This window comes from Podarcis liolepis, assembly GCF_965112155.1.
Source record: "Podarcis liolepis genome assembly, chromosome: 7".
NCBI classification, from domain to species: Eukaryota; Metazoa; Chordata; class Lepidosauria; order Squamata; family Lacertidae; genus Podarcis; species Podarcis liolepis.
Genome location: NC_139561.1, coordinates 87,888,467 through 87,909,879, shown reverse-complemented (window position 1 = coordinate 87,909,879; position 21,413 = coordinate 87,888,467). Strand labels below are relative to the sequence as shown.

General features: G+C 48.2%; 2 protein-coding genes across 4 annotated transcripts in view; one reads left to right on the top strand and one right to left on the bottom strand.

Moving 5' to 3' along the window:
- Positions 1-2,873, top strand: part of ACTN4 (actinin alpha 4) — a 134,585-nt gene extending 131,712 nt beyond the window's left edge. For all 3 annotated transcript variants that reach the window (XM_083515797.1, XM_083515800.1, XM_083515798.1), the window contains exon 21: positions 135-2,873. In XM_083515797.1, coding sequence (XP_083371923.1) covers positions 135-293 — 159 coding nt within the window. In that variant the 3' untranslated portion in view covers positions 294-2,873. The remainder of the gene's footprint in view (positions 1-134) is intronic.
- Positions 2,631-20,500, bottom strand: LOC310712708 (galectin-7-like). The gene is made up of 5 exons (XM_083516031.1): positions 20,368-20,500; positions 11,248-11,336; positions 8,787-9,000; positions 4,610-6,238; positions 2,631-4,271 (listed from the first exon to the last, which is right to left on the bottom strand). The coding sequence occupies exons 1-4, from the start codon at positions 20,389-20,391 to the stop codon at positions 6,059-6,061; spliced, it is 507 nt and encodes a 168-aa protein (XP_083372157.1). The 5' UTR covers positions 20,392-20,500; the 3' UTR covers positions 2,631-4,271; positions 4,610-6,058.
- Positions 20,501-21,413: the final 913 nt, after the last annotated feature.

Here is a 21,413-nt window from a genome sequence, read left to right as displayed (position 1 = left end):
CTGCAAATATTGGCTTGGGACCGCAAAAAACCACGTTGTGTTATCCCAATGTTCCTGATCCGCCACCCGGTGGGCGCAACCTCACACTGGCCTCTCTTCTTCTCTCCTCCCCCCCCCCCCAATCCCTGACGCAGAACTACATCACGGCTGAGGAGCTTCGGCGAGAGCTCCCCCCCGACCAGGCCGAGTACTGCATCGCGCGCATGGCACCTTACCAGGGGCCCGACGCCACCCCCGGCGCCCTCGACTACAAGTCCTTCTCCACAGCGCTTTACGGCGAGAGCGACCTGTGAGGCTAGAGCCGGAGGCAGCGGCGGCAACAGCAAGCGCTGGCGCTTTTTGGGGAGGGGGGGGCGACGCTCTTGATTTTCCCCCATTCACACAAACACACACACACAAAAACACAGCAATGGGAAGGTTGTCTTTCTCTTTCTCTTTCCTTCTCTCTCTGTCTCTCTTTCACTTTCTCTCCGAGGACAGAAAGCTGCCTCCACGCTGGGCGACCCCTGGGAGCTGGCCTGGGCCACCCCCTCCCCACCCCCTTCTCCCCCACCCCATCCCCATTGCGCACTCTACGGACACTATGCAACAGTTCCAAGTCTTTCCCCCCAAAACTCTGAGCAGCGGAGGAGCTCGGTGTGGCTCCTTGCTTCCCCGGGGAGGAAGGAAGAGTTCGGCCCCAAGGCCTTGCCAGCAAAGGCCATAAAGCATCCCGGCTGCCGCCGCCGCGGTTCAGATGGCTATTATTGTTAGATATAGATGACATTCCGGTTTCCCTCCTTCTACTGATCTTAACTGGGCCCCGAGTGGGATGGAGAGTTCTACTGTCATATACAGGGCCCTCCCTTCCATCTCTTCTCGGGCGCTGCCTTTTAATTTATGTGTCTGGGGTGCCCCCAAGCCACCCTCGGTCCGCGGCGCGTCGAAACCCATCGCCTTCAGGATCCGGAGGGGCTGTCGAGACCCACTTCCTTGCTCTCCTCTCTCTCTCTCTGACACAGAACCTAGATACCTCATTCCGGACCTTTCCGCTCGCTGCGCTAGGCAGTTTTTGGGCCTAGCCTGTGCCTCTCGCCCCCCAACCCCAGCATCGCACCTCCGACCGGCTCCTCCCCCCGTTAGGGGCGAGAGGAGGAGGAGGATGGGGACCCCCTTCAAGCGTCTAGGTCCAAACTCGCGGTTTCTGCCCAGGCTGTTTGCTTTGACTAGGAAGCAGAGTTGGGTCTGTACAGCCAGTCCTAGGCAACTCCTTTAAGCAGTGCCCTCGTTCACGGCCACCCAAGCTCTCCGTGGCACACGCTGCTTAGTTTGACGTCCGCGGTTTGCCCTTCACCTGCTTGAAGAAATAGGTTGCCTTCCCATTCGGGGCTAGTTGGGAGGGCTTGCGCCTGGCAAGGGCGTATTGGCCCTTTCCCATTCCGCAGACACGCGAGTGTTCAAAGAGGCAGTGCCTCTCTCCTCAAATCCGTCGCAGCTTCTTCCCCGACGCTCGCAGGAGAAGCAAAACCTTTGCGGAACGGATATCCCCACCCCAGTCGGCCCCTTTCTCCTCTTTTTTCTCCCACCCTAGTCTCCGGTTTTATAAATCCTCCCGTCCTTCTCTGCCCCATGCCATCAGGTCGCGGCAAACCCCCCCCCCCAAGCCGCTTTTGTAACAGAGTTTGGGAATAACACAATCTCAGCAATACCGACGCCCGTCTTTGAGGCCGAAACGCGAAAACGGTTCGTTTTCTCGCGCGAAGTGCGCCCAGAGGGGTTGCGAGGAGGGGCTTTAACTTTCTCCGGGAGGGGGGAGAGGTGCTAGGAGCCGAGCATCAGTCTTAAAAAGCAGGCTGATCCGGAACGGATTTGTCTCGTTTCCCCCTTTCTCGACACCCTTGCTTCACACACGAGGGTGGTTTTTTTGGGTGAGAGGGTGAGAAAAGTGAAATTGTGGGTAGGTGACCCCCAAGGCGGGGGGCAGGGGGAATCGCAAATAACTACAGGTGCTTTCAGAGGGAACTTTTGAGGGGTATCTGAGAAGGAGGGGGGAGCCCTAAGACCGTGCTTCCCAGCATCCTCTGGGAGTGATTCTTGCAAGGTAGTGAAACAGATTCCGCTACAGGCAAAACCGCTTTCTGAGCACCTCGCAAACTGTTTGGCTGCTCCCTCTTCTCCCCACGCAGGGCAGGAGCGACTCGCTCATTCAGTCTTCCTCTCTTCTCTCTCGCCTCGCTCTGAACAACCCATAAAAAAAATAAAAAATCCATTGCTTCACGCTTATATATATATATATATATATATTATATATATATCTATTTTTTTGTAATTTCTTCATCATGGTGCAGGGTTTTCTGAGGACCAAATCTAAAACGAAAGAGAACCGTGCAGAGATCTTTTTTTAAAAAAAGAAAGAGAGAAATTAAAAACACAGCAAACTGTTGCAATTTAATAACGTCCAGATTTATTATTATTAAATATATATATACATCTAGCATCGTATATTGCCGAAGGGTGTGTTTGGGTTTGTTTGATCGGTTTTTTGTTTTTGTCTTTGTCTTTTTCCTTCATCATGTAATTAAAAATTTATGGCTGACCGTAGCACTGGGGGTGGGCGTGGGGAACCAGTAACATTCCTACACCTTTTTTAATTTTTGGTCACCCATCTTTTTCGTTTTGGTTCTTTTTCCTTCTTTCTTTTTGTCGTCGGAGAAGGTTTAGCTTATTTTATTGTGTTTGCTCCTGAATGCCTGCCCTCTGCAGGGTTCGGGCAGTTCAGCCAATAGGGAGTAGCTGGCTTCTGTCTGCCTCTGTTCTACAAACTTCCGAGCTTTCCGGGGAAAACCAGCCCTCCTCCCACTTGGGAACAAGACAATAAAATGTAATATTTTTAAGGATGATTTCTCTGTTGTCGTTCTTTCCAGTACGTTTCCGAGCACAATTCAAAGTGTTGGTGCTGACCTTTAAAGCCCTAAACAGCCTCAAAGGTATACCTGAAGGAGCGTCTCCACCCCCATTGTTCTACCCGGACACTGAGGTCCAGCGTTGAGGGCCTTCTGGCGGTTCCCTCACTGCGAGAAGCAAAGCTACAGGGAACCAGGCAGAGGGCCTTCTTGGTGGTGGCGCCCACCCTGTGGAACACCCTTCAGATGTGAAGGAAATAAGTAGCTGTCCTATTTTTAAAAGACATCTGAAGGCAGCCCTGTTCAGGGAAGTTTTAAATATTTAACGCTGTATTGTTTTTAATACTTGATTGGCAGCCTCCCAGAGTGGCTGGGGAAACTCAGCCAGATGGGCGGGGTATAAATAATAAATTATTATTATTATTATTATTATTATTATTATTATTATTATTATTATTATTATTATTATTATTTCCCACTGCTTCCCTCCTTTACTCATTTGCCTCCCCTTCCCTTTTCCTTTACCACCGTTTGCAAATTCACACAAAGCTGCCTGGTGCAGTTGGAAGACTTGGCACATTACGGGGGTCCCAGCCCAACCCTTAGCATTTATATGCCGCAAAAGATTGGGGTAGAGTCACACAAAATCCTTTAAAAGCAACGCAGGAGAGCCGTTAAAATGGCTGGCTGCTCTGAGGAAATTTCCAGGAAAAAAGCAAACCAAGAACTCAGGCCAATATAAGTTTCAATAGTGGGAATGGTTCCTGCTTGCAAATCAGTAGTCAATTGTAACAAAAAGTAATCCATTCAAAAGTATGTATTCTGACAAGGATTACAAACTCAGATTACAGATTCAAACTCATAAGGATATGTATAACACAATGATTCGTTACAGTATTAAAGATAAGAGTTTATGAGTAGAGATAAGTTCATGTTAGTCCATAGTAAGATTTGACGTGAAGATCTTAGTTTCAATCGTTGAGCAGAAGTCAGAAGTCAATTATGGATCAGAAACCAGGAGAGGGCGATTGAAACTAAGATCTTCACGTCAAATCTTACTATGGACTAACATGAACTTATCACTTTTTGCTGTCTCTGCCACATGATCATCCACAAATAAGGACTTCGGAGACAAAATCCAGTTTTAGCCTCAACTTAAGGCATTTGGAGATCAGCGACTGGAAAAGAAATTCCACAGCTAGTATAAACTATTGTCAAGGAGGCAGTTGTTGCCGTCCATGTATGCCAGAAACCATTTCCCCCTCTGCTGATAAGTATTGGATCTGTTAAGCTTTCTCTCTAGCTCAACACATTCTCTGAAACACTAAAAAGGCAAGCATTCGATGCTTTGTGTGTGTGCTTTGCAGCCTAGGAGAATGATAAATCTTGCTGTTTACAGTGGTGCCCCGCAAGACGAATGCCTCGCAAGACGGAAAACCCGCTAGACGAAAGAGTTTTCCGTTTTGGAGGTGCTTCGCAAAACGAATTTCCTATGGGCTTGCTTTGCAAGACGACAATGTCTTGCGAGTTCCTGCTGGTTTTTCCCCTCCCCCCCCCCTTTTTCTAAGCCACTAAGCTGCTTATCAGCTGATCCGATCAGCAGATAAGCCTCTAAAAGCCGCTAATAGCGCTAATCCGCTAATCCTTCAATGGGCTTGCTTCGCAAGACGAAAAAACCGCTAGACGAAGAGAATCACAGAACGGATTCTTTTCATCTTGCGAGGCACCACTGTATTAACGTTTTCCTACAAGAAAGTTGCAACCATTGTGTGGTTCATCTCTGGCTGGGAGCCGTCTCTAACCACTCCCTGGCAAAGAGAAAGAAGAGGTACAATGAGGATTTTGTGAGGTTTCTTAACAGTTCGGTTTTCCAAATGTGTATTTCGGTTTTTCAGATGCATATTTTGCAGGTTTCTGGTACTGAACCAATAGCAATGGGAATGTGGGTTGTGGAGAATTGGCGACCCACATTTTGGCAAAGAAGTCAGAGGGGATTAGGACTTGACCTAAAATGGTTACTTTTTTGGGGCGGCGGGATTTGAGGTAAGAAAAAAATCCACTACCCATTCCTTCAATGTGGAAATCAAAGATGTAACAGAGAATTGGCTGTACAACAGACATACAAAAAGACATACATCTTTGACACAAAGATGGCAGCTTTTGTGATCTAGAAATAATGTGGCCTTTTTGTTTTGCTGCTGTTCCTTCCTGGTTCTCAGAATCTTGCACCTCCCAAGCATCCCATTTTATCTCCCTCCCGGTAAGGACATCTCTGGGCGTTAGGAAGACATTGATATCATGGCACGAGATCCCATGGGTTCTATTTCCCGTAGTCCACAAAGCATCACACAAACCCCATTCTGTTCTCTGTATCGGAGAAGAGAGAAGTTTGTCTCCCTCTCGCATAATACAACTCGGGGACGTGCAACGGAGCTGAATGTTGGACGATTTGGAACAGACAAAAGAAAGCCACCAGAGCAAATTACTTTAAACGAGGATGAGAAATTAATGGAGGACTACAGCTATAGTTAGGGACGCGGGTGGCGCTGTGGGTTAAACCACAGAGCCTAGGGCTTGCTGATCAGAAGGTCGGCGGTTTGAATCCCTGTGACGGGGTGAGCTCCCGTTGCTCGGTCCCTGCTCCTGCCAACCTAGCAGTTCAAAAGCACCTCAAAGTGCAAGTAGATAAATAAGTGGGAAGGTAAACGGTGTTTCCATGCGCTGCTCTGGTTTGCCAGAAGCGGCTTAGTCATGCTGGCCACATGACCCGGAAGCTGTACGCCGGCTCCTTCAGCCAATAAAGCGAGATGAGCGCCGCAACCCCAACGTCGGTCACGACTGGACCTAATGGTCAGGGGTCCCTTTACCTTTACAGCTATGGTTCTCGTTTGCAGGCTTCCAATAGTATAAAGGCACTCGGTTGGCCACGCTGAGAATACGATGCTGGATTAGATGGGCATTTGGCTTCTCTTCCGTTCTCCCTTTCCTCCGCTCCTTGCTCAAGTAATTTCATATTTTTTCGCACCTGCAGAAAAAGCAAACTCTGCAAAACACAACAGAAGCCCTGCTTGGTTTGCATAATTTATTCTCGCCCCGGGATATCCTCCTGCTCGCATCAAGGTGTGCCCCCTTATTTTGGGGGAGGGCTCAGCGCTCCCGCGGCACTCGGCGCCCTCCTAACGTGCGTAGCGGCCCATGCCCAATGTTGGCAGGATGCGGCCCCTTGGTGCTCTGTTCCCCTCCCAGCTGACGGCCACGTTCTGGAGCTTGACTTCCCCGTCGACCTCCAGGAAGCGGATACTTTTTGGTGAGAGGCGGTGGCGGAACTCACAAAGGGAAATGTCTTTCTCCAGGATCTGGCAAAGAAATGGAAAAAGGCACGTCAAGAAGGGGTGGAAGATAAACCTCCCAACTTGGACAGACATGAGAATCCCATGTGGTTTGATGTGTGGCGGCTCTCCTGTTTACCATATTTTTCGCCCTATAGGACGCACTTTTTCCCCTCCAAAAATGAAGGGGAAATCTGGGTGCGTCCTATGGGGCGAATGCAGGCTTTTGCTGAAGCTTGGAGAGCGAGACGGGTCGGCTTCAGGAACACATCCGCAGCCTAGGCAGCCCTACGGGAGGTCCGGCAGGGATGTCTAGGCTGCGGATAGCAGCCTGCTGCCCAGCGCGAGGGGCGCCCTGAAGCAGAGCGCTCCCCGCGCCAGGCAGACATCCACAGCGTGGGGAGCCTTTCAGGAGTTCCCCGCAGGGCTCCTCACACTGCGGATAGCAGCCTGCCGCCCCGCAGGGTGGGGCGCCCTGATGTAGAACGCCCCTCGCGCGGGGCAGACATCGGCCAGCCCCACAAGCTCGGGGGACAGCAGGGAGGCGCAGCGCCGCCATCCCGCTGTTCATCGACCTGGTTTGGTTTCCCCGACCTGCTTTTGGGGGGGGGAAATAAAGGAATTTTTCCCCCTTTATTCCCCCCCCAAAAAAAACTAGGTGCGTCCTATGGGACGGAGCGTCCTATGGGACGAAAAATACGGTAGTTACCTGGGGACCTCAATACTCTGCTAGCTACACAGGCTTCTGTTAAAGGTTTTGGAGCTAGTTCGCTCTGGTTTACCATTGCTCTCTGCAAGATTCCACTATTCATGCCTAGTTAAAGGTAGACTGCACCCACCCCTGGGAGGCTCCACTGAGCTCAGGTGTAGGGAACCTGCCAGATGTACCTCCAGATATTGTGGGACTCTTAATAACCCTGTTGGCTGTGCTGTCTGGGGCTGATGCGATTTACGGCCCAATGACCTGAGCAGAGCCAGAGATTCCCCACCCATGTCTTCTAAACATGCCTTTGATTGACAAACCCACTAATTTTTCTAACCGCTTTTAAAAGGCACTTTAAGTTAGTTCCATGAGTTTCTCACGCTTGGCTTGGAGGAATATTGGCTTTTTCCACCTGCCCTACTCAAGCGGACCTTAGGGGAGTTAACCATCTAGTAACTTTGAAAGAGGAAGAGTTCTCTATGCTATGTCCACATTGGTTGGTTGGTTGGTTGGTTGGTTGAAACTCTTAGGTTTGGCGCTTTTTATTTAGTGGGACATCTTTTATTTAGTGGGACATCTTTATCTACGTGGGGCTGCCCTTGAGACTGACCCAGAAACTCCAGCGGGTGCAGAATGCCGCGGCGAGACTCCTTACGGGGTCCTCGCTGCAGGATCACATTCACCCGGTGCTTTACCAGCTGCACCGGCTCCCGGTGGAGTACAGGATCAGGTTCAAGATGCTGGTTTTAACCTTTAAAGCCCTCTACGGCCTAGGACCCTTGTACCTACGGGACCGCCTCTCCTGGTATGTCCCACGGAGGACCTTACAGTCTTCAAATAAAAGCATCTTGGAGGTCCCGGGCCACAGGGAGGTTAGGCTGGCCTCAACCAGAGCCAGGGCTTTTTTTGGTCGTGGCCCCGATGTGGTGGAACGCTCTTGTTACAAGAGACTAGGGCTCTGCGGGACTTAGCATCTTTCCGCAGGGCCTGCAAGTCAGAGCTGTTCCACCAGGCCTTTGGCCAAGACACAGACCGACCCTCTCCTTCTGTAATCCTCATAGCACTCTAGCCCAATGGTTGCCATTAATTTGATTATGAATTGATTTTAGAATGTATTTCAATTGACTGTGATTTTATGTAAATGGTGCTATTTTTACTGTTGTTAGCCACTCTGAGCCCGGCTTCGGCTGGGGAGGGTGGAATATAAATAAACTTTTACAGTGGTACCTCGGGTTACATACGCTTCAGGTTACATACGCTTCAGGTTACACACTCCGCTAACCTAGAAATAGTGCTTCAGGTTAAGAACTTTGCTTCAGGATAAGAACAGAAATTGGGCTCCGGCGGCGCAGCGGCAGCAGGAGGCCCCATTAGCTAAAGTGGTGCTTCAGGTTAAGAACAGTTTCAGGTTAAGTACGGACCTCCGGAACGAATTAAGTACTTAACCCGAGGTACCACTGTATTATTATTATTATTATTATTATTATTATTATTATCAAAAGTGGAAGGAGTGAGTTTCAAGTCCGTCGGCGGACAAAGCAATCTGTTCGCAGAGAGCAATGAGGAAAGCAGAGTGCAAACTAATAGCAACAACTAGGGAGTAAAATGAGGGGGTGCAGGACGTTCTTTTTGACATAACAATAACAAGCCTTAGAATTTCCATTCCTTTAGCCCTGCTTACTTGGAAGCAAGGGCCAATGATTTCAACAGGACCCCTGGGCAGACGTAGGATCTTGCTGTCGTCTTCCTAGACCTGCCCCCTCTGTCCTATACTATGCCTACTTTTGGGCTCCTAGCAGCCTTCTGCCAGTCCCAGTCCCCATGCAGCCACCATCGCCCCTCACCCAGCCCCCATGTTTTTGCTACCCTGACCTTGTAGCCCATCCGGGTGACGATGATTTGAATCCTGAACGCCTGGCCTCGCCGGAAAGGGGCCATCACCCTCAGACCCTCACCCCACTGCTGGTCTGCGAAGCTGTTGAGGGTCACCCAGCCAGCGGAAGACAGGGGTCCCTCAAAGCTGACCGTCAGCCTCAGAGGCTTGTTCCCCTCCTCAACTTGTCTGGAAGCAAAGTCCACATAGAACCTGAGAAAAGAGGTGAGAGAGATCAGGTTCCTGTTCCATCCCCCCCAGGTAAGAATTAGCTGATTGCCCTGCTGCCAACTTCTTTCCTGTATCCCTGCTCCTCTGCTGTCTTTTATTTATATATATATTTTTATATACCGTATTTTTCGCTCCATAAGACACACTTTTTTCTTCCTAAAAAGTAAGGGGAAATGTCTGTGCGTCTTATGGAGCGAATGCGTGGTCCCTGGAGCTGAATTTCCCAGGGGCAAAAAGCAGATCATGCTCTCTTTTTTTGAAAGAGGGAAGTGGGTGTTGAAACAAAGCCGCTGATCAGCAAAGCGATCGGGGAGAGAGATAAGGGATGCTAGAGATAAAGGAGGCTGCCTGGGAGGGGGGGGAGGTAAAGACAGCAAACTTGCAAAGGGGGGAAACAGGAAGACTAAAGCAATGAGGAGAGAAATTAAAAGAAAAGGAGAAGCAAAAAACTGCTCCAGCTAAGGAAAAGACACTAAGGCAAACAAGAGGGAAGGGAGTGTTGAAAGGAAGCAGCTGATCAGTGGGATCAGAAGAGAGATAAGGGACGCTAGTGGAGGCTGCCTGGGAGGGGGGAGGTAAAAGCCCATGGATCCTCAGGATTTTTGCCTTGGGTCACCCCAAATTCACCATCAGATCACATGTCTGTGGCCACAGCATGAACCACAAAAATCACTGTTTCGTTCAGAATATTTTTTTTCTTGTTTTCCTCCTCTAAAAACTAGGTGCGTCTTATGGAGCGAAAAATACAGTATTTATGCTGCCTTCTTCCAACGAGCTCTAGTACATGGTTCCCCTCCTCCCGTTTCATCTTCACAACATCCCTGTGAGGTCGGTCAGGCCTTGAGAGGCAGCGACTGGCTCCGGGGTCACCCAGCAAGCTTCATAGCTGAGCAGGGATTCGAACTCTGGTCTCCCAGGTCCTAGTCCAGCACCCTCACCTAGTTCAAGGCAGACTGTGACCCTGCAGAGGTAGCTGGACTCAGAACTTACGTTGCTCCCAGCCAGCATGCCCAGTGGTTAGGTATAATGAGAGTTGTAGACATAAGAGCATAGGGGAAGCCTGCTGGGTCAAACCAGTGGCCCACCTGGTCAGTCCAGCATCCTGTTCTCACAGTGGCCTATCAGATGCCTGTGAGAAGCCTGAAAACAGGACCCTAGCACAAGAGAAATCTCCCCTCCTGTGGTTTCCAGCAACTGGTACTCAGAGAATGACGCTCTCCCTACCTGGCAGAATCTCAGCTATCAAAATGAACCTACTTTCCAGGATGCTGTTTTTATTCCAATCAATACCAATTGTAAATAACTACGGTTGCTTCAAAGAATGGAAGAAGGATATTTCTAAATTCATTTTGGCGGGGGGGGGGCAACATAAAATTTTGATAGACATAAAAGAAAGAGGAGGTTTTGCCTCGCCAGACCTGCAAATCTATTACGAGGCAGCCTGCTTGTGCTGGTTAAAAGAATGGTCCTGACTGGAAGTTTGGCTGGCATGCATGTCTCTGGTATGGGAAGGCGAAAATTTCTAAAAGTTTTATGAACCATATTCTAAGGAAGAATTTGTGTAGAGTTTGGGAGAAATATAAAAATCTGCTGGAAAGGGAAACACCTTTATGACTATCTCCTATTGAGCTATTACAATTAAGAGAGTTAATATGGATAGACAGTGGGCAACTTACAGGGAATTGCTGCAATTACAAAGGGGGAACCGGAACTCTTTTAACCAAGTTTCTTCTCCCTTGGTCTAGTCCACATAGGAATAAGGGGAGCCACGGTTTGTCCATTTAGCTTAGTATTGTCTACACTGGTTGGCAGCAGTGCTTCTCCAGGGGTTCAGATGGGACATTCCCAGGCTTACCTGGAGAGGCTGGCAGGATTCGAACCTGGAACCTTCTGCATGCAAAGCAGATGCCCTACCAACTGAGCTACAGGCATTCCTTGTAACATAAGAGATCCCTTATCTCTTCACCTAAATGCGCAATTAAATCACTAAAAAGCTGGGACCAGGTGGCTTAGATCTCCCCTGGTGTCAGTTATGGGAGGTGTGGCTGCCGTGCCTCAGAGCAGAAGGAAAGGCACTCTGCACATGCCTAGGCCCAGTCTCTCTCCATAATATTCCACAAGTCCTAGTACCAAGTCCTGGCCAGGAATTGTGACTTGCCTCCTCTGCTTGCATCACGAATTCTGGACGCCAAATCCATTGTAGGGAAGATAATATCAGTACTAAGTTACCTTTTGCCCTGTGGTGGAATGATACCTTCCAGCAGCACCCATGACTCTGGTTCCAGACCTTGCGGGATAGCCCGGTAAAATGGTATATTCTGCAAGGGAGGAAAGAAGAAAATGAGGCACGCACAGTCTTGAATCTCTGTGTTGTAAACAAAAATTGCCCTTTTCCCTTATGGGGTATCCAAGAGCCCATATAGAGTCCTTACATAGGTTCCCTATTGGTAGGAGAGAATAAGAGAGGCCAACCAGAGAATATTGAGAAGCAAAGCAGCTAGTAAGCTTGATCTTTATTGATCTGTTGCAACAGGGTGCTCCCCTCATCCGCAGGAGAGAGGAGGGACCCAGAAAAATGGCGCGCAAGGCCTAATAAAGACTTTTGAAATTGCCACCCTGTAGATCAAGACCACCCCCAGAAACATCATACATACATCACAGAAGGGGTGTAACCTAAGACCACCCCTCAGATACATCACACCTACATCACAAAAAAGGCGGTCTAAAACAGAAATTTGAATGTTGTTTTTCTCCTGTCCTTGTTTATCTCCTGTCTGGATTGCCTGGGTAGCCTGGCCAGTCTTTTGTAATGTTAAATACCGTATTTTTTGCTCTATAAGACTCACTTTTTCCCTCCTAAAAAGTAAGGGGAAATGCGTGTGCATCTTATGGAGCGAATGCAGGCTGCACAGCTATCCCAGAAGCCAGAACAGCAAGAGGGATTGCTGCTTTCAGTGCGCAGCGATCCCTCTTGCTGTTCTGGCTTCTGAGATTCAGAATATTTTTTTTTCTTGTTTTCCTCCTCCAAAAACTAGGTGCGTCTTGTGGTCTGGTGCGTCTTATAGAGCGAAAAATACAGTACTTGGTTCCTGAGCCAGGTCACAGGCTCAAACCCTATTCATATCTTGAATGTGTCCTTAAGACAGGATTTGTGAGGAAAGAGACAATGAGGAGGTTTCCCACTTTGACCTTGCGGAGAAAATATTTGCTCAGTTTAGGAATCAAAATGGTTCCAGGTTGGTCTTCCTGTGCTGATCTTTGTATGTGCTTGGTTGGGACACTTATGAACATTACCATATATCAAAGACCATAAAATTCCTATCACACCATCCAGTCTGTGAGATGATTGGCTTGGTTTCTTCTTTTAATAAGGTTTTATTAAAGCTTTTCCCGAATACAGTGGTGCCCCGCAAGACGAATGCCTTGCAAGACGGAAAACTCGCTAGACGAAAGAGTTTTCCGTTTTGGAGGTGCTTCGCAAAACGAATTTCCTATGGGCTTGCTTCGCAAGACGACAATGTCTTGCGAGTTCCTGCGGGGTTTTTTCCTCCCCCCCTTTTTCTAAGCCGCTAAGCCGCTTATCAGCTGATCCGATCAGCAGATAAGCCGCTACAAGCCGCTAATAGCGCTAATCCGCTAATCCGTCAATGGGCTTGCTTCGCAAGACGAAAAAACCGCTAGACGAAGAGAATCACAGAACGGATTCTTTTCGTCTTGCAAGGCACCACTGTACAATAAGATAAAAGAAACTGAATAAAAACAAAAACAGAGAGAAAAGAAAACAGTCCTCTCGAAGGTAGCGCTTAATCCTTGTCTCACACAGAAAGCGGTGCACCCTCCAAACTCTCACCTGAGAGCTTTCTTTAATTTTTTTTATATTTTCAAATTTTATAATTGCAATAATTTATAAATTCAATACTTTTCCAAGGATACAGTATAGACTACCCCCCCCCCCCGCCGCCGCCCCTGCCCTGGATTCCATTTTTCTCCCCTCTAATTTCTTGCATCTTATTTTATTTCTCCAAACTTTGTTTTCCCTCTTATTTATTCTATTTTCCAATTATATAACTGAGAGCTTTTGACTTGTTCTCAAATAGTCTCTTATCTTTCTACAACCACACAACAGCCCAGCCGGGCAGGGAAGAGAGAGAGAAAAAGAAAGAGTCTGGGCCAAGGTCACCCACAAATTGTGACTGTGTGAGAATCTGAACCCAGGCCTCAGTCTGAACAAAATGCTGCTTTGAATATTCCCTCTTCATGAAGAACAGAGTCTTCTTCTTCTTCTTCTTCTTCTTCTTCTTCTTCTTCTTCTTCTTCTTCTTCTTCTTCTTCTTCTTCTTCTTCTCCTCCTCCTCCTCCTCCTCCTCCTCCTCCTCCTCCTCCTCCTCACTCGTTGGCCAATGTCCTTATCTCACAGCAGCCATCCAGTTCCTTCTTTGCTACTTAAGCCCATTTCCTCAGATAACCGACTTCCTTCTTTCTTAAAAATGCTTGTCATCCTGCGAACTTCCTGCCCCTTCTCCAACCTCTTCTGTCAGGCAGATCTAATCAATATTTCCCAAGGCTTTAATATGTAGCTGCTCTTACCGAGGAACTCCCACCAGAGTTCAAGCCTTGAAAAAGTCGGAGGTTTGGTACCTGGGAAAGTGAGTCACAGGATGGGAAGCCCATTTCACGCAATGCAGAATTGGCCCATAATCTGCCCCTTTCGCCCCCTTGAAATTGCATGATGCTACATGACACTTTGCGGTTGCAGAAAGGTGTGGCTTACAAAGGATACTAGCATGGTACCGATGAGTTTATTTTGCTTTTAAAAATTCCTGTGAATTATTGAGACACCCTCAGCTGGTTTCGGTTCCTCCTTGCTACAGTGGGGAAATCGAGGAATTGTCCCAATGATCAGAGGAAGAAAGGAGAGAACTTGAGAAAGCACCTGCTTCGGTGTTGGAAAATTACTACCTGTAGCCACAACTTTTTCTGCAATAAACACAAACCCTTGTGTTGCAAAATGTGGCAATCTACAAAAATGCAAACACAACACACTGGCTAATGTTGTTGTTGTTTAGTTGTTTAGTCGTGTCCGACTCTTCGTGACCCCCTGGACCAGAGCACGCCAGGCACTCCTGTCTTCCACTGCCTCCCGCAGTTTGGTCAAACTCATGCTGGTAGCTTCGAGAACATCGTCCAACCATCTCGTCCTCTGTCGTCCACTTCTCCTTGCGCCCTCCATCTTTCCCAACATCAGGGTCTTTTCCAGGGAGCCTTCTCTTCTCATGAGGTGGCCAAAGTCTTGGAGCCTCAGCTTCAGGATCTCAGAATGGAGAGGTTTGATCTTCTTGCAGTCCATGGGACTCTCAAGAGTCTCCTCCAGCACCAGAATTCAAAAGATCAATTCTTTGGCGATCAGCCTTCTTTATGGTCCAGCTCTCACTTCCATACATCACTACTGGCAAAACTATAGCTTTAACAATATGGACCTTTGCTGGCTAATAACTGTTAGTAAATATATAATCGGTATGATGTCATTCAAAATATACAAATAAGCTACTTCAAAATAATATATATATCATACAATACATCTCACAGAATATACAAGTAACTGCAAGTTGTTACATGTATCAGAGTCAAACAAAGGTTCAAACAACCAGTGAATAGCGAGGAACGCCAAACCGTCTCTCAAAGGAAGACATCTCTCCAAAGTCTCAAAAGGACACTGCATCTGGAATAGTTCAACTGTTTCGGAATAAAGTCTTCATCAGCTAGAAGTGGAATTGAAAGCAATGAATGACAACAAAACAGTAACCGGCAGCTACATTATCCAGTGAGCACTGATCCAATAGTACGATATCCACTAGTATGTATATTCCATTGATAATTATTCAGTAGGTACCTCTTTATAGAGATATGCAGGTGGCGCTGTGGGTTAAACCACAGAGCCTAGGACGTGCCGATCAGAAGGTCGGCAGTTCGAATCCCCGTGACGGGGTGAGCTCCTGTTGCTCGGTCTCTGCTCCTGCCAACCTAGCAGTTCGAAAGCACGTCAGAGTGCAAGTAGATAAATAGGTAGCGCTCTGGCGGGAAGGTAAACGGCGTTTCCGTGTGCTGCTCTGGTTCACCGGAAGCGGCTTAGTCATGCTGGCCACATGACCCGGAAGCTGTACGCCGGCTCCTTCGGCCAGTAAAGCGAGATGAGCACCGCAACCCCAGAGTCGGCCACGACTGGACCTAATGGTCAGGGGTCCCTTTACGCTTTACCTTTTATGTTGGTGGCCTTATCATGGCTGGCAGCCATCAGCAGCCCTTTCCTCTGTGAACTTGTCTGATCTTCTTTTCAAGTTATGCAAGTTAGTGGCCATCGCTGCTTCCTGTCAGGAGTCCCTTTAGCTTTTTATATATTTTGTTCTACTGTATATCTTACATGCCAGTTGCTCAGTTTTGTTGTCATTCATTGCTTGCAACACCATACCGATTACCGTATTTTTTGCTCTATAAGACTCACTTTTTCCCTCCTAAAAAGTAAGGGGAAATGTGTGTGCGTCTTATGGAGCGAATGCAGGCTGCGCAGCTATCCCAGAAACCAGAACAGCAACAGGGATTGCTATTTGTTCAATTCTATTTTAAAAACCCATCTACAACTAATCTACAGAAACTACAACTAATTCAGAATGCGGCAGCTAGACTGGTGACTGGGAGCTGCCGCCGAGACTACATAACACCAGTCTTGAAAGACCTACATTGGCTCCCAGTACGTTTCTGAGCACAATTCAAACTGTTGGTGTTTACCTTTAAAGCCCTAAATAGCCTCAAAGGCCCAGTATATCTGAAGGAGAGTCTCCACCCCCATCGTTCTGCCCAGACACTGAGGTCCAGTACCGAGGGCCTTCTGGCGGTTCCCTCACTGCGAGAAGCCAAGTTACAGGGAACCAGGCAGAGGGCCTTCTCGGTAGTGGCACCCACTGTGTGGAACACCCTCCCATCAGATATCAAAGAAATAAACAACTACCTGACATTTAGAAGACATTTGAAGGCAGCCCTGTTTAGGGAAGCTTTTAATGTCTGATGTATTACAGTATTTTTAATCTTTGTTGGAAGCCGCCCAGAATGGCTGGGGAAACCCAGCCAGATGGGCGGGGTACAAATAATAAATTATTATTATTATCATCCAGGTTGGTAGCCATCACTCTGTCCTGTGGGAGGGAGTTCCACAGATTAACCAAGCACCGTGTGAAGGAGCTTAATCGCCTAGATAATTAAGGGTCTGGAAACTCAGCCTTACGAGGAGCGCTTGAAGGAGCCATTTTCAAATATCTTAAGGGCTGTCACATGGAAGAGGGAACAGGCTTGTTTTCTCCTGCTCCGGAGGGCAGGACTCGAACCCATGGCTTCAAGCTACAAGAAAGGAGGTTCCGGTGAAACAGCATGAGGAACTTTCTGACAGCAAGAGCTGTTCGGCAGGGGAACAGACTCCCACGAAAGATGATGGGCTCTTCTTCCTTGGAGGTTTTTAAGCAGATGTCGGATGGCCATCTGTCATGGATGCTTTAGCTGAGATTCCTGCCTTGCGGGGGGGGGTTGGTCTGGATGACCCCCAGGGTCCCTTCCAACTCTTAAGATTCTACCATTCTTTTCTCTGTCCCTGACATTCAGTTTCCTGGGATGCCCACGAATTCCAGTGTTAGGAGAGAGAGAGAGAGAAAGGTCCACTTTCTCCATGCTAGGCATTATTTTATAAACTATTGTGTTGCCCTTTGCTCGCCTTTTCCCTAAGAAGTCCTCAAAACTTTCACGGAATTGTCAAGTTGGAAGGGACACCCGAGGGTCATCTAGTCTGACCCCCTGCAATGCAGGGATCTTTTTGCCCAACACAGATCTCGAACTCACAACCCTGAAATTCAGAGTCTCGAGCTTTACTAACTGAGCTCTCCCTCAGCGCGGAGTCAGGCTACCTGCTTGATCATTTCGGTTTCCCTTTTCCTGACCTTGAAGTTTTACTCAAAGTAGACCCATTTAAATGAATGGACTTAAGTTCGCCATGTCCACAAATTCCAATATGTCTCCATCATGCAGGATTTTAGCCACACATGTCTAACAGGGAGGGACACATGATTCATATATAAAGTTTTAAAAGCAACATGTTGTTTATGGCAATGTTTGTTTGTTTTTTTAAAAAGAATTAGGTTTTTTTTGGGGGGGAATACAAAAGTTAGCACCAAGTGGCCAATATCTCTTTATCAAAGATTTTTTAAAAAACTAATCTAAATGAAAATTCAAAGCAAAAGGAAGAAAAGAAAGGGAGAAAAGAAAGGAGGTGGGGGGAGAACTTATTCTTAATAATAATAATAATAATAATAATAATAATTGTACCACGCCCATCTGGCTGGGTTTTCCCAGCCACTCTGGGCGTCTTCCAACATCCGTCAGCTAAATACAGAAAATTGTTCCAAACACCCATTGCAATATAACACACAACAATCCCATTTTCTTCAGTCCTCAAACCCAGATATCATAAGTTGGTTTTCTTTTTCACGCAATAAATCTGTTCTGCGATGGATTTTGAAGCCTGCTGACAAAGGAACTCTGGGAAATGTAGTTCTGGGAGGCAAGTGGGGATTTTGCTCTTCGTCCTCTCCCAAAATGCAGACTACCTTGGTGAAGGTGCATGGACAAACTGGTTCCCAAACTGGTTTATCGTTGCAGCGCAGGTGTAAAACGAGCGCTCTGCATAAGGGCGCAGGCAGGGTGGGGACGTTGGAAAGGAAAAGGTGGCCGGTTCAGTTGACGTAAGGAGGGAAAACCCAGTCTGACAAAATGACATTTAAACGCAGTGGATGAGCAAAGCACTGCCTTCAAGCACCCGCTCGGCCCAAGGATCTATGGCTCACTTGGAGTAAGGTAGGGATAGCTCAGTCGGTAGAGCATGAGACTCTTAAATCTCAAGGTCGTGGGTTCGAAGCCCGTGTTGGGTGAAAGATTCCTGGATTGCAGGGGGTTGGGCTAGATGACCGCCAGGTTCCCTTCCAACTCTGCAATTCTGTGATTCAAGAAGAAGCCTGCTGGATCAGGCCAATGGTCCAGCATCGTGTTCTTGGAGGGTCCAACCAGATGTCTCAATTTCTCTCCTCTCCTGCGGTTTGCAGAAACCGGTGTTCAGAAACATCGCTGCCTCTGACTGCGGTCGCAGAGGATAGCCATCATAGCTAGCAGACATCAATAGCCTTCCCCTCCATTAATCTGTCTAACAATCGACACCTGTGGCCATCACTGCCTCCAGTGGCAGTGAGTTCCAAAGTTTCACTATGTGCTATAAAAGGAAGCCGCTTCCGTAACTGGCCAGACCCCTGGTCCATCTAGCTGGAAAACTATCTAATTACAAAAACAAAAACAAAAAAACTTGTGGAATAGTTCAGTCGGTAGAGCATCAGACTTTTAATCTCAGGGTTGTGGGTTCGAAACCCACCCTGGGTGAAAAAATTGCTGCGTTGCCCAGGGTTCTAACTCTACAATTCTGTTTCTAATGGAGCTGAACGTTTGGTAGATTTGTTCCAGCCAAAAGAAAGCATTTCTGCACTTGGCGCATAGCGATGACCGCCGACTTGAATGGCTTTCAAGGCGGTTGCACAAATTCAGGGAGGAAAATAATAATAATGATTTATTATTCATACCCCGCCCATCTAGCTGGGTTTCCCCAGCCACTCTGGGCGGCTTCCAACAAAACACTAAAATACAATAACCTATTAAACATTAAAAGCTTCCCTAAACAGGGCTGCCTTCAGATGTCTTCTAAGGCTCCGTCAGCAGCTACTAGCCATGAATGTTTTGCCTCTGCTGTGGCAGCCAGTACAATTCTGGAGAGCAGCTGCTGGGTATCATGAACAGGGAGAATTACACCTGAACTCAGATACTGTTTGCTGGAATCTGGCTGGTAAAAAAAGGCAAAGTTGTGGGCTTCCGGTGTGGTGCGCTCTGTGACGGGTCAAGGGAAGTGATCCGATACAGTGGAGCACGCCCGATCGCTGTAAAAGTGGCAAGGGGAGAACGAGGGCAACGTAGACTCCCCCGGGGAAAAGCCAGAGAAGAGGTCTCTGGCCGACAAAGCACCAAGCGGCGCCAGAAGAGACTCTCCATGCTCCAGCACAAAAAAAGGTAAAGGTAAAGGACCCCTGGATGGTTAAGTCCAGACAAAGGCGACTGTGGGGTTGTGGCGCTCATCTCCCTTTCAGGCCGAGGGAGCTGGTGTTTGTCCGCAGACAGTTTTCTGGGTCATGTGGCCAGCATGAATAAGCTGCTTCTGGCGCAACGGAACACCGTGATGGAAACCAGAGCGCACGGAAATGCCATTTACCTTCCCGTCGCAGTGGTACCTATTTATCTACTTGCACTGGCATGCTTTCAAACTGCTAGGTTGGCAGGAGCTGGGACAGAGCAACAGGAGCTCACCCCGTCGCGGGGATCAAACCGCCGAGGCTCGGTGGTTTAGACCACAGCACCACCCGCGTCCAGTGTGGGAACAGAAGGCTGAACTGGATGGGCCTTATGTTTTGGTCTGTTTTAAAAGAAACTAAGATGGGGAGAAAGGGAGACAGGCCGGCGTAACACTTGCAAAACATTGCACTTGATCAAAGGTGGCTTCCAGGTCTGGAAAGGTTAAAGACAGGGGTGCCAACTGGAATTTTAAAAAATTGAGAGGGGGGGGTGTCCAAATAAGCTCCATCCCGGATAATCAATCACATGGCATGCACACACCATTTAAATGGCAATGCCCATTAACTTTGGGTGGAGGACCCCTCAATTATTTTATTTCAGTCTCTAGGAGTTGGCTCCTGTGGCAACAGCTGTCGTGCGCACATCAGCAAGGCTCCCCCAGTTTACGGAGTTGTGCAGAAGAGGGAATTTTGGCAAATTCACCTTCTCAGGTGAGCACCTTCCGCAATACCTGTTCAGTGGTACGAGAGCCCCGTCCTTTGCAGCGGATTATCCTACGGTACTTCACGGCACCTCAGCCCATTTCTCCTCCTGGCGAACAGTTTTCACGGCATCACCGAGTTGCAAGGGACCCCTTGGGGTCATCCAGCCTAACCCCCTGCGATGCAGGAGTCGCAGAAGAAGAATCCCTGACGGACCTCTGTTGAAACGCCTCTGACGGAGGAGAGCCCATTACTGGCACGAATAATGATGCCTCTCTGTGCTGGTTTTTGTTCCAGGGCCATAGCAAAATGTGCCAGCAGCACCCGCAGGTAGGAACCGGCAGGCAATCCCCGCCCGAAGGTGCAGACAACGAGGAACCTCCTCCACGTTCTCGCCACCACCACAAACCAGAAAAAGGAAAGGCTCTTGGTTGTTTTTACTCACAAAATTATCAGGCACTATTGCCATCTCTGCCGCCTCTTGGCTGGAGACTTTTTGCAGGCATCAAGGACCGGCTTCCAATCAGGAGGTGACTCTTCTTAACAGTGGCAATCTCATCTCCTTCGGGGCAGATTTTGAAGAGGCGCCTCCTCCCACAGCTGATGAGTTTGTGCTTAGTCACACTTCCCCATGAGGGCGAAGTCACAGCTTGATCCATGAGCTGGAGCCCGAGAGGGAGACACCGTCGCTTTCAGCCTGGCTCTCATAGAATCCTAGAGTTGGAAGAGACCACAAGGGCCATCGAGTCCAACCCCCTGCCAAGCAGGAAACACCATCAGAGCACTCCTGACATATGGTTGTCAAGCCTCTGCTTAAAGACCTCCAAAGTAGGAGACTCCACCACACTCCCTGGCAGCAAATTCCACTGTCGAACAGCTCTTACTGTCAGGAAGTTCTTCCTAATGTTTAGGTGGAATCTTCTTTCTTGTAGTTTGGATCCATTGCTCCGTGTCCGCTTCTCTGGAGCAGCAGAAAACAACCTTTCTCCCTCCTCTAGGTGACATCCTTTTATATATTTGAACATGGCTATCATATCACCCCTTAACCTCCTCTTCTCCAGGCTAAACATGCCCAGCTCCCTTAGCCGTTCCTCATAAGGCATCGTTTCCAGGCCTTTGACCATTTTGGTTGCCCTCCTCTGGACACGTTCCAGTTTGTCAGTGTCCTTCTTGAATTGTGGTGCCCAGAACTGGACACAGTACTCCAGGTGAGGTATCCATCCTGACACCACCGTGGCTTAGAGCTCTGCCTGGTCCTTTGTGAGGAGGGGAAGCAGCCGTCCCTGAAGCTTGCAAAAGAGAAAATCTGGATTCTAGAAGCAGAACGTACAGTGGTACCTCGGGTTACATACGCTTCAGGTTACACACTCCACTAAGCCAGAAAGAGTGCTTCAGGTTAAGAACTTTGCTTCAGGGTGAGAACAGAAATCGTGTTCCGGCGGCACGGCAGCAGCAGGAGGCCCCATTAGCTAAAGTGGTGCTTCAGGTTAA